General features: G+C 42.4%; 1 protein-coding gene across 1 annotated transcript; it reads left to right on the forward strand.

Annotated features, from left to right (window-relative positions):
• Window positions 1-1,960: 1,960 nt before the first annotated feature.
• On the forward strand, window positions 1,961-2,617 carry LOC132351775 (N-alpha-acetyltransferase 50-like). Its single transcript, XM_059901768.1, has one exon. It carries the CDS (start codon window positions 2,043-2,045, stop codon window positions 2,550-2,552), a length of 510 nt encoding a protein of 169 aa, XP_059757751.1. The 5' UTR covers window positions 1,961-2,042; the 3' UTR covers window positions 2,553-2,617.
• The last annotated feature ends 9,239 nt before the right edge of the window (window positions 2,618-11,856 follow it).

Here is an 11,856-nt window from a genome sequence, read left to right on the forward strand (position 1 = left end):
AATGGACTTGAGGACACGGGGAGTGGGAAGGGTAAGCTGGGATGAAGTGAGAGAGTGGCATGGACTTATATACACTACCAAACGTAAAATGGATAGCTAGTGGGAAGCAGCCGCATAGCACAGGGAGATCAGCTCCGTGCTTTGTGATCACCTAGAGGGGTGGGATAGGGAGGGTGGGAAGGAGACACAAGAGGGAGGATATATGGGGATATATGTATAAGTATAGCTGATTCATTTTGTTATACAGCAGCAACTAACACAACAATGTAAACAATTATATTCCAATAAAGATGTTTGAAAAAAAAAAAGATGACTCCATCTGCAAAGTTGATAAAGGATGGATGGCAGAGCAAGCCTGAAAGGCCCTGTTACTGTTCTTACTGGTAAAGATGATAGATGGCAGCAGTGGAGACAGAAGAGTATGCGTCTGAGAAGTGCTTGTTACGAAATTTTAACAGGTGGATTCTATGTATGGAGAAAAGGAGAGGAAAAAAATGGAGAAACACTCCCATGTTTCAGGCTTGGTGGATGGTGGAGCCTTACAGAGAGATAAAAGCTAATAGATATTTGGATATTTAAGTCTGGAACTCAGAGATGTTTCAGCCAGAAATACACATTTGAGAGTCATCATCACGTAGGAGGTAATGTGGGAATAAAGTTGTGGGAATAGCTGCGATCACCCAAGGAGAAGAGAAGCGGCCCCACAGAGCAGGGGACACTGCAAGGTCTCAAGGTTGGCAGTGGAGGAGGAGCTGGTCAGCCAGCTGATCAAGAGCATCCAGTGAAGGAAGGCGAGGTCTGGAGAGACTGGAGGAGAGAGGAGCCCAAGAAAGCAAGGAGAATCAGTTGGGTCAAACAACACTAATAGGTCAGGAAACACAGAGGTCACTGGTGCCTTGACAAGAGTAGTCTGGGTGATGGCACAGAAGCCAGAAAAGAATAGGGGAGGGGACTGAGGAACAAAGAGTGGTTCGGAGTCAGGGATGGTCTTAGTGGACTGTTTTTCAAGATGTTTGGCTGTGAACATGAACAGAGAAATGGGGTGATAGCTGGAGGGAAACAAGGAGCCAAGGAAACTTTTGATGTTTGTTTTTTCTTAGGATAAAGGACACTAAGAAATGATCCGGTGGAGAGGGGAAGATTGAAGATAGAAAAGGAAGGAGGAACTGAGGACTGGAGGACTTAAAACACAGCTCTGGCAGCCGCACTGTTTTAAGTCTCAGCTCACATGCTAATTCTTCAGAAAGGCCATTCATGGCCCCCCAAGCACATACACACATGCACCCTCATCATCACCATCACCATCATCATCATCATTCTCTTTTCTATGTATTGAGTTCATTTTCTTCTTAGCTCTTGTTGAAATAATATTATTTTTTGCATGTTTATTATCTGACTTTTCCCACTAGAATATGAGCTCCAAGAGTGCGTGAATTTCTCCATCTTCTTCACGATTCTATCCCTACCATCAGAGCAGTGGCTGGTCCACAGCGTGTATTAATAAGCGTGTGTGAATGGAAGGACCCGCGTGGAGGGACAGTTCTTTAGGAGGAGGAGGGGCACCTGCTCAGCTGTGACGGGAGGGAGGATGAGGAAGACAGGCGCAAAGGCAGGCAGGCTGGTTGCTTTGGTGGAGGGGAGACAAGGAAGCTCTCATCTGAAGGCTTCTATTTTCTTAAGCGCAAGTTGAGGTCCAAAGTCCTGGGCTGAGGGTAGGGGCAGGGAGTGTAGGAGTTGAGGAGAGAGAACGGGTGAAAGACTCATCCAGCACAGCGTGGCGGCGGGCTGGAGGCGAGTGCCCCGTGTGCACGTGTGGAGAAGCGGCGGCACCAGCGCGGCGGCGGGAGGCACCCCCGCCCCCTCTGGAGACGCAGGGCCTCGCTAGGCTCTCTCGGCCTCCGTCACCCGCTCGGCTCCCTGCCCTAGGCGAGGAAGCCGGCTTGCGGGGTGGAGCGGCCCGAGCTGAGGGCGCGGAGAGCTCAGGGCGGCGACGACAACGGCGTTGATATCGGTGGTAACAACGGCCTCAGCAGGCGGGGAAGATGAAAGGGAGCCGGATCGAGCTGGGAGATGTGACACCACATGATATTAAACAGTTGAAGAGATTAAACCAGGTCATCTTTCCAGTCAGCTGCAATGACAAGTTCTACAAGGATGCGCTGGAGGTTGGCGAGCTAGCAAAACTTGCGTATTGCAATGGCATTGCAGTATGTGCAGTATGCTGTAGGGTGGATCATTCACAGAATCAGAAGAGACTTTACATCGTGACACTAGGATGTCTGGCACCATACCAAAGGCTAGGAATAGGAACTAAAATGTTAAATCATGTCTTAAACATCTGTGAAAAAGATGGCACTTTTGACAACATCTATCTACATGTCCAGATCAGCAATGAGTCTGCAATTGACTTCTACAGAAAGTTTGGCTTTGAGATTATTGAGACAAAGAAGAACTACTGTAAGAGGATAGAGCCCGCTGATGCTCATGTGCTGCAGAAAAACCTCAAAGTCCCTTCCGGCCAGAACGCAGATGTGCAAAACACAGACAACTGAACAAATTACAGATGAACTTTCTTGCACTTGCTTGTCGCCAAATAAAAGAGAGGCCCATTGATTTCCCCCCCCCCACTTTCTTTTAAAGCTTTCCCCCTTCCTTGTTCTTGTGTTTCCTCCTTTCAAAACTTCCTTCCCTTTCCTCTAAAAGTTTTAAACTTTCAAGGACTCATTAATCATGTTTGGATTGTTTTAGTTTTCTTATTTTTGTGAGGTGGTTTGATTGTAGGAAGGAGAAGGTATCGATCTGTTTAGTTTCACAGTTAAGATATATGGTCCCAAAAACTTGAGGGTCAATTTCAATTTTTTTTAATGTCCTGCTTTCACATTGAAGGGCAGAGCCTACAAAATACTGTATAATTCAAAGGACAAAAAGAAGCAGCAGCAATATCTTGTTCTCTAACTCATAGACAAGTTTAGTGTGTTTGTGGTACTTTGGGGTTTTCAAGATTTTGTGGGATACTAATCCCTGTACATTGCCTTCACTCCACCTTTTGTCCTTCTGAGTATTATCTCTGGAGTTGGACCATTGTTATCCTCGTAAGAAATACTAAGCTTATTTTGTTCTGTTAAGCAGTTATTTCTTCCTTCCTCTCTGGTGGCTGACGGTGGGTGGGACAGTCTGAGTAGGTAGTATTATACTTTGGTCTCAGCATTTGAGTTAAACTGCTTTTTGCTAATGAGTGGGCTGGTTGTTAGCAGGTTTATTTTTCCTGCTGTTGATTGTTAGAAGTGGCATTAACTTTTAGAGTGTGGGCTGGTGAGATTAATTTTTTTTAATATCCCAGCTAGAGCTATGGCCTTTAACTGACCTAAATAGGTTTGTTGTGATTTGCTTTTTTTTCTCCTGTCCTTTTTCTTTGGTAAACCCACAATAGTTAGTCAAACCCTAAAAATGGAGTTGAAGTCCTTATAGGTCAATGCCCCTAAATAAACCTGAAGCAGGTGTTGTCTCTTGGACATATTAAAAAATACCTAAAAGGAAGCTTAGATGGACTTGTGGCACAACAAATGCATTTAATGTCAGCTAATGAAGACTGTTAGAAGTGTGGCCACTGAGCATTTGATTTTAGAGGAAAGAATATCTAGACAGTATTTTTGAGAATGACATAGCTGTGCTATTGCTTATCTGTTGGAGAACATCCCAGATTTGCTTATATTCTGTGCCTGTGATATTGAGTTTAAGGATTTGGGGGTGGGGGAATTATTAAACATATTGCTTCTATTCTTGGAAAAAGTAGAAGCCTAGGAGTGTTAGTCTAGAAGTGTTAATAACGTAAATGTCACTGTGACCTCCTCTACTGACAGGACCGGTTTATGCCAGATTGTTTTCTGGCGCATAGGGAGTGGCTTTGACAGGTCGATAACTTTTTGTAAGATAGACGACATCTGAAATTTTCATGTTTTCCTCCATAATCCCGTCTCCAATATTTAAAATATTCTACATTGCCAATACCAGTGGCCCAAGAAATGTTTTCATTAGACTTTAAAACAATGCACAGGGCTTGAATTTTCTGTCATTTGACTTTAAAGGGAAGGTTGATTCATAATATTTATCCTCTTATGTAAATTCTGGCATAAAAGTTTCATCTCTTCAAACATGTTGAATGATAAAATTATTTTACACAGTTTATGCACATTTTATAATCTTAAATTCTTATTTGAGAATGTAAAAATACAAGGTACAATAGACTTCAGCAGTCTTAGTTGAGTGCCAAGAATAATATAGAAAAGGAAGATAGTTGATAAATGAGTTTATAGGGTTATAATCTTAAGATAGTAAAAATGTAGAAAGACCATGCTGGTTTCTTGGGTATCAGTTTCTTAAGCAGTCCAAATCTAAGCTTAGAAGAAAAGTTTAGCATTAAGCACATTTACCTTCATGGATAAGCTTCAGCTTGCTTTGCCAAGAGAAGAGTTCTTGAGTTACAGAAAGCATAATTAGTTTGAAAATTCAGCCTTTTTGTAAACTTCACATATCAAAATAGATTTTGATATATAAATGAGTTTTGTGAGATGACACTGCCTGTATTTCTATAAGCATTTCACCTGGACTATGTAATCAGTCCTATGAATGTATCCCTGAATGTGGTTAATGAAAACCGAATAGCTGCCTCATGACAATTAAGTATATATTATTTATGGAGGAAAAAATATTAAATTTTGAATTGAGTGTGTAGGCTCCCTATCATTTTAGTGTTTCTTTTTCCACACTAGTCACTGACTTTAACCTAAATTGTAAGTGTTTGTAAAGGGTGAATTGTCCTACATCAAACTTATATGAAATAATTCCATCCACTTATGGAGGAGGAGGATGTAGAAGAGGTAGAAGCTGGGCACTAGATCATGTGCCTATGAGTCAGTAAAGACTGAAATAATGTCCCATGTTCAGTTGGTTATTTTCATAAAAATTATTGTTGGGGTAAAACAATTCTATTAACTGGAAGATCACAGGATATATCCATCATATTTTTCAGGGCAGATAGTTTCTTTCTGTGGGGCAAATAGGTAAAAATTATATTGTATAGTAATTGCATTTAGGTTCTAAAGAAAAGAATCTGCAGAGAAATCTATGCAATATATAATTTGTCCAGGTTAGTTTTCATTTGGGGAAAGAAGTTCTGAAATACCCCCAAAGTAGTTTACTGATCAACTGAAAGTCCTCCAAAAATAGAACTATTGGGAAACCATGACATATGGAGTGGAAAAGAAAAGCTCCCTCAGTTTTTTGGAGGGAATAACTTTAAAAATATTTAAATAGCTGAGTTTACTTGGTGCAGTTAAGATTTAAACTTGTTGATATTAACATTGCCATTACATCTGAAATAAACTTACATGATGTTCTGGTAAAAAAAAAAAAAAAGACTCATCCGATAAGCAGTGACTGACAGCCCTAACTGTTCCAAACTACTGGAAGTTCTCAGAATATACTAGACTGTGCGTATGTTCTTCCCTTTGCTGGGTTGATCTTTTCTCTGCTTGTATTCCAGGCAAACGCCTTCACGTCTTAGCCCGAGTGCCACATCCTCTGTGGGGCTGTCCTGACAGGGCTGCTCTCCTGACAGCCTGAGCTCTGCTCACCCCCTTTGTGTCCCCAGTTCACCTGTTCACACACATGCCATCCCTTGGAGGTAACCCCATTGGATGCAGTGTATTTCTTGGTATGGTTGTCTCCCCCATTGGGCTATGTGCCTCCAGAGAGCAGGGCCTGTTATTTTATCCCCTGCATCCCAAAGGTCCACATGGAGCCCCGCACAGTGATACTAAATATAGGGCCTCTGGATTCAATTGGATTGATTTGCAATTCAGAGAAAACCCCAGACCAGAGCTCCCCTGGGACATCAGAGGCCTCAATGAAGGATGTCTGGCTGCAGGTGTCAGGTGTGGGCAGGCTAGTGGGCAGAAGCAGGGCTGGGCAGCTTCTTCCCCAAACGAGGAACAAACCAATACTTAAGCCTGGGTTCCCATTTATAGGGCTTCCAGGGGTGGACTTGGCACTTGCATGAACGCTACACCCCAGTTACAGAGGCAGCCCCGCCTGGGCCTTTAACACCACAGAGGCTGAAGCAGGTCCAAATGGCATCCATGCTTCAGGCCATGGTCAGATTCCACGTGGGGTTGCACCATAGAGACCACCTAGCCCAAACCCGCCTCTCTGCTTCCACTGTGTCCTCCTGTAAGAGGGAGTACCTCCTCCTCCTTACCCTCTAGAGCCTCACAAACACAGGAGGTTTACACCCTGCACCCCCCCACACACACACACACCCTCCACAACACACACCACACAACATAAATGCGCACACACGTACATGCATACAAAATACACACACATACACACACACACACGGAGAGACTCCCCACTCCCTGAGCCAGTGCAGATGACTCTGGGTGCTGGGACCATGTCTGCCCCCGGCCCTTTGCCTTCTGCCTGAAGTACAGGCCCTGTTGGCCACAGAGGCAGAAGAAAAGTGACAGTTCTGCCATTTGATAATATACCTCTGCCATCTGTGTCCATAACAGGGTCCTTCACCTGAGGCCTGAGTGGCCATAGATTTCATCTAGTGTTGGAGAAATATCCCCTCTGATGACCGAGCCCTGACTGTCAGGGACCCCCAGTTTGAAGATAGGACACAGCAAACCTCGGGGAGACCCCAGCCCTACGCTCTGGACCCTCCAGAGCGATTGGAGAGACATGGTCCTGGCCTTCCGGCCACCCCCAGTTTGAGGGGTGAGGAAAAGACCCTAGCCTCAGAAGACACCCACATGCTAATGTTCCTACAAAGTTTGAGAAGACTCATCTCACGCACCTTCATCTTCACCCTTTCTAAACTTTGGTCTTTTAGAACATATGGTATAAAAACCTAAAAAACAAAAAAACAAAACAAACAAACCTGAATAAGTTCTTTATCACATTTAAAGAGCCCTGTTCAAAATATGGCAAATGTTTTTCCATCCATATATTCAATACTCAACTGAGGTCTAGCCCAGACTGGGGTTGCAACATTGATTCTGGCACTCCCAGTCCTTATATCACTGCAGTTTAATATATCTATCATTAACACCATCACCCACATTTTAAATCTGACCCCGTTTTAAGTGTAAGAATTTTTGTGTCAGAGGTGGAGCAGTGGTCAGGAACCAGGGATGGTGCCAAGCTGCCCGGAATGTGAGCCTCTGTTCACACAGCCCTGGCAAAGCCTTCGTCAGGGCCACCATGCTTCCGCTCTCCACGCTGGCCCTCAGCTCTCCAGACCCCAGGTGACACTCCTGAGACCACATCCACTCGAGTGATGACACCGCTCAGTGGAGCTGACTCACAGAATGAGTTGCCCCAAGTGAATTTGAAAGAAGAGGACAGTTGTGCAAGGTGTGTTTTGACAGGCTCTGAGGAGGGGCTGGATGTGAGGCAGCGAGAAGGAGGACCAGCTGATAATTATCACTGCTCCTACTAGAATCTCCAGGTGACAAAGCCACCTTGGTGCCCACAGCCCCACAGGTTGCTAAAGCCCAAAGTTGGTGGGTCTCATTGACTATTCCACCCACGGTCTCAAATAGTATAAAAGGATCACTCTGTTTCAGCTTCATCTAAAATCAAATCGTCCGTCTCTTCTGCCTGCCCTCTGGGTTCCAGCTCTGGGGTAGGTCTGTACAAGAGCTAGGGATATAAAGCCTGTTCAGCCCCCTTATCTGTGAAAGGAAGGGATTGTACCAGATGCCCTTTCAGGTCCCTTCTACCCTGGACATCCTGCGGCTCTTAGCAGGAGTCAGGAGGGATCCTGGAGTGGGAAATCAGCCATACATATATGAAACAATGGCGAAATCCAGCCAGAGCACCCAGGTCCCAAGAGAGATGGGTCCAATCTCCAGCTCCACACTATAGATTAGTGGTACATCCCTGGTATAAAGAATGCTTGGCGGGACTTCCCTGGTGGTCTAGTGGTTAAGAATCCGCCTTCTAATGCAGGAGAGCCGGGTTCGATCCCTGTTCGGGGAACTAAGATCCCACATGTCTCAGGGCAACTAAGCCCGAGCCCACAAGACACAACTAGAGAGCTCACATGCTGCAATGAAGATCCGGTGTGCCTCAACTAGGACCCAACGCAGCCAAATAAATAAATATTTTTTTTTAAAAATATCATGCTGACACTTAAAAAAGAATGCTTGGCAGCCAACTATGAATGCAAAGATTACTCATGAAACAGGCATGGCGGACCCATTCATCTGTTCATTCATCCAATGGGCATCTGATGGGAGCCTTCTGTGCCTGGTGTTGAGCCAGGCCCTAGGAATTTATTTAAAAAATAAGACAGTCGCTGCCCTCAAGGGGCTTAAAGTCTACTGTCACAAAATTCACAAAAGTAGAGATAGTTGAGCTGTGATTTTTTTAAAAACCAGACATGGGACCCTAGTTTCAGCCTGACCTCTAACTCCTGGTCCTTATGACCTACGTGGCAGTCACTTGTGCTCTCGGTGTCCTGGTTTATAAGATGAAGGTACTGAATGAAGTATGTGCCCACAAAACTTTTGTCCGGCTCATAATGTCTGAACATCAAAGAATCAAGACAATGACTCAAAGTCCAGGCATGGACCCAAAAACACAAATATGATTCAGTCTCAACAGGTCAAGATTAGCCATGAGCTCAGACACTAAATAAGTTTAAGGTAAGTGCTCAGTCCTTAATGTTTGGCAACATTCAAATCTCAATATGACTGCAATGTTTTAGGTGTATGACATGTCCAAGTGTTAGTAAATATGGCTATGTTTTGACATCCCCTTCATAACTACACTAATAATGTAATAACACTTTTGGATATAAAGAACTTGGGCCTTCAGGCCGTGCAGAACTGGAAGATGGATTATGTAGTTCTATATCATATTCAAGTAAGGCCATAAGACACTAGGTCCTAGAATCTAGTTACTGCCAGAGATTATAGATCAATATTAATTGGTCCTCTTTCAGTTGACTCAGTAATTCCATGAAGCCAATTTGTACATTGTCCCCGAAGGGCTGGCAATGAGGATGTTGATGGGAGACCATTTTGAAGCTAATTCAAAACAAAGGGGTCCTGAGAGAAGCCAGTCAGCTCAGAACCAGCTCAACACCTTGCTAAGGTATATCTGTAATCAAACTTTCTGTTTTCAGGACAAATAATTCTGCTTGAGCTGTGGGACAGAAGACAGGGGACTCAGCCAACGACCTCTGGAAGGGTAAGAGCTGACCCAAGCTGCTTCCTAGACAAAATCTCACCTGCAGGTGGCCCCAAATCCTGGCTCCACACAGAGGCAGGCAGCCTTCCATGTAGGTTCCAGCTCTGGTTGGACTTCTCAATTTTCATAAGAAATTACCAAGCCTGCTCTCTACTCATCTGGTTTCTAAATCCTGTCCCAGTATGGTCACCAGCATCTCAGAGGTGTAGCTGAAAGTGTGCCTTCTAACCTCAGGGGTTCAGAATCCACTGGAAGGCTCAACTGAGAGAACAGTAATAATGACCATTACCAACATTGTCGCTCATTTGTGATGGGCCATCGTCCCGTCTGATCCATCCCACAGCTCTCTACAGGGGGACTGGCATTTCCTCCCTCTGAGATTAGGACTCTCTAGTTCAGAGAAGTCACAGTCAGAGCTCCAGTGAGGAGGTGAAGTCAACACTGGCACCCAGACAGCCTGACTTTGAGCCCTTACTCTTAAACCCTGCAAAGGTACTCTGAGGAAGTTGCTACCTAACCACTCCTCCCCTCTAGGTTCTATCTGGGGGACAAGTTAGACAAGCATATGGCTAAACAGTCTAATGCATTAACCTAGCTCCTCAAAAAACTGATCTTCCTTGGAACAAAACTTCGTATGCTGACCTGGAATTTTATGCAGGTCTTAATGAAAGGAAACTATTTCTGTATGTTTCCACACTCTTGATAGAGATTGGGTGCCTCGTGTCACCCAGTGCCTCTTCTGTAAGGTCCCACTGAGAGACGTTTCTTTTAAAAAAAAGTCTCCCTTGAAGAAGACAAGAACTCTGTAACTATTTGACTTCCTTTTTGCCCTAGCTATCATGACCTAAAAAACAATGTTTAGTGTGATCATGAAAAAAATCAGACAAACCCAAATTGAGGAACGTTCTAGAAAATACCTGACCAGTGCTCTTCAAAGTGGTTAAGATCCTCAAAAGCAAGAAAAGTCTGAGAAACTGTCACAGCCTAAAGTAGCCTAGTGAGACACGGCAACTAATGTGGTGTCCCGGATGGGATGCCAGGACAGAAAAAGGACATTAGGAGAAAACTAATGAAATCCAAATAAAGTATGGATGTAAGTTAATAATAACATATTGATATTGGTTCATTAGTTGTAACAAATGTACTATGATAATGTAAGATGTTAACAATAGGGAAAACTGGGTGCGGGGTACACAAGAATGATATACCATCTTTGCAACTTTCCTGTAACTCTATGTTTTTCATTCTTTATACAATTTTTAAAAGTTACACTCCATCTACAGTTATTACAAAATACTGACTATATTCCCCATGTTGTACAATACACCCTTGTAGCCTATCTTACACCTCCTGTAACTCTAAAACTATTCTAAAATTAAAAGTTTGTTTTAAAACATGTTGTTTAATCAGAAGTAACTTCTATGTTTCTAGGTAAGAAAATGCAAAAGCAGTAAAAATATCAATTCTCCCCAAATAAATTTATAAAATGAGTGCAATTCTAATCAAAACTAATATTCTTAGAAATGACAAAAATATTCCAGAGTTTTTTTATAGAAATAATCAGATAATAGCCAAGAAAATATTTCTCAAAAATTAGTGAAAGTGGACTTGTATCAACAGATATTAAACTATTTTATAAAGCTATAAAAAATTAAAATACAAGCATAGGAAAAGACATACAGATTAATGGAACAGAGGAAACAGTCAAGAATACATAATTTAGTCTACAATAATTAATTGATAAATAATTAAACAAAAAGTGGGAAAGTTAATTATTAAAATTCCAAATTAATTTCATTTGAATTCAAAAGTTAAATAAATAAATAAATAATTTTTTTAAAAAAAATGAAAGTTAAAAGTAAAAAATCATAAAAAATTTGAAAATTAGGAATATATAAGTAATATATTTCATGGTGAGCTTTTCAGTGTGAAAGTAGAGGCAAGGACAATAAGGAAAAATACAACTTTTGTGTCCACAAATAGAAATGAAATTAAATAACACAAGAAAAACTGGGAAGAAATACACTTACAACATACATGACCAGCAAAAGGTTAATATCCTTGATATATTAAAGAAATCCATAAGAAAAAGATGAGCAAATCACCCAAAACAGGAATAAAATCATGAACAGGAAATTCACTCATGAATAAATTAATGCCAATAAAGCCATCAAAAAAAAATTCTCAACACTGGTAAACAAACAAGTAAAATTAAAGCAACAAGTTTCCCTACCAGGCTGACAAACAATGAAACAATAAGAGGAATGATAACACCCAGTGTTGACAAAGGTGTGTGGAAATGAACACTGTCATACAATGCTCCTGGGGGTTAAACTTGGGACACTTTCAGGAGGACAAGTTGGCAATGATAACAGCAATAATAACAATAATAATAGCCAAGAGTTCTGTGCTCACTGTGGGCCAGGCCATGATCTAAGAGCTTACCATGTATTGCACCACATGCATCTCCTAGCAACTCAATAAAGGAGGTACTGTTATTATCCACATTCACCAAGAAGGAAACTGTGTCTTGTGAGATCCTCTAAGGCCATTCAGCTAGCAGGCGGCAGAGCTGAGACTCAATCCTAAGTGGTC

This window comes from Balaenoptera ricei, chromosome 1, assembly GCF_028023285.1.
Source record: "Balaenoptera ricei isolate mBalRic1 chromosome 1, mBalRic1.hap2, whole genome shotgun sequence".
Classification (NCBI taxonomy): domain Eukaryota; kingdom Metazoa; phylum Chordata; class Mammalia; order Artiodactyla; family Balaenopteridae; genus Balaenoptera; species Balaenoptera ricei.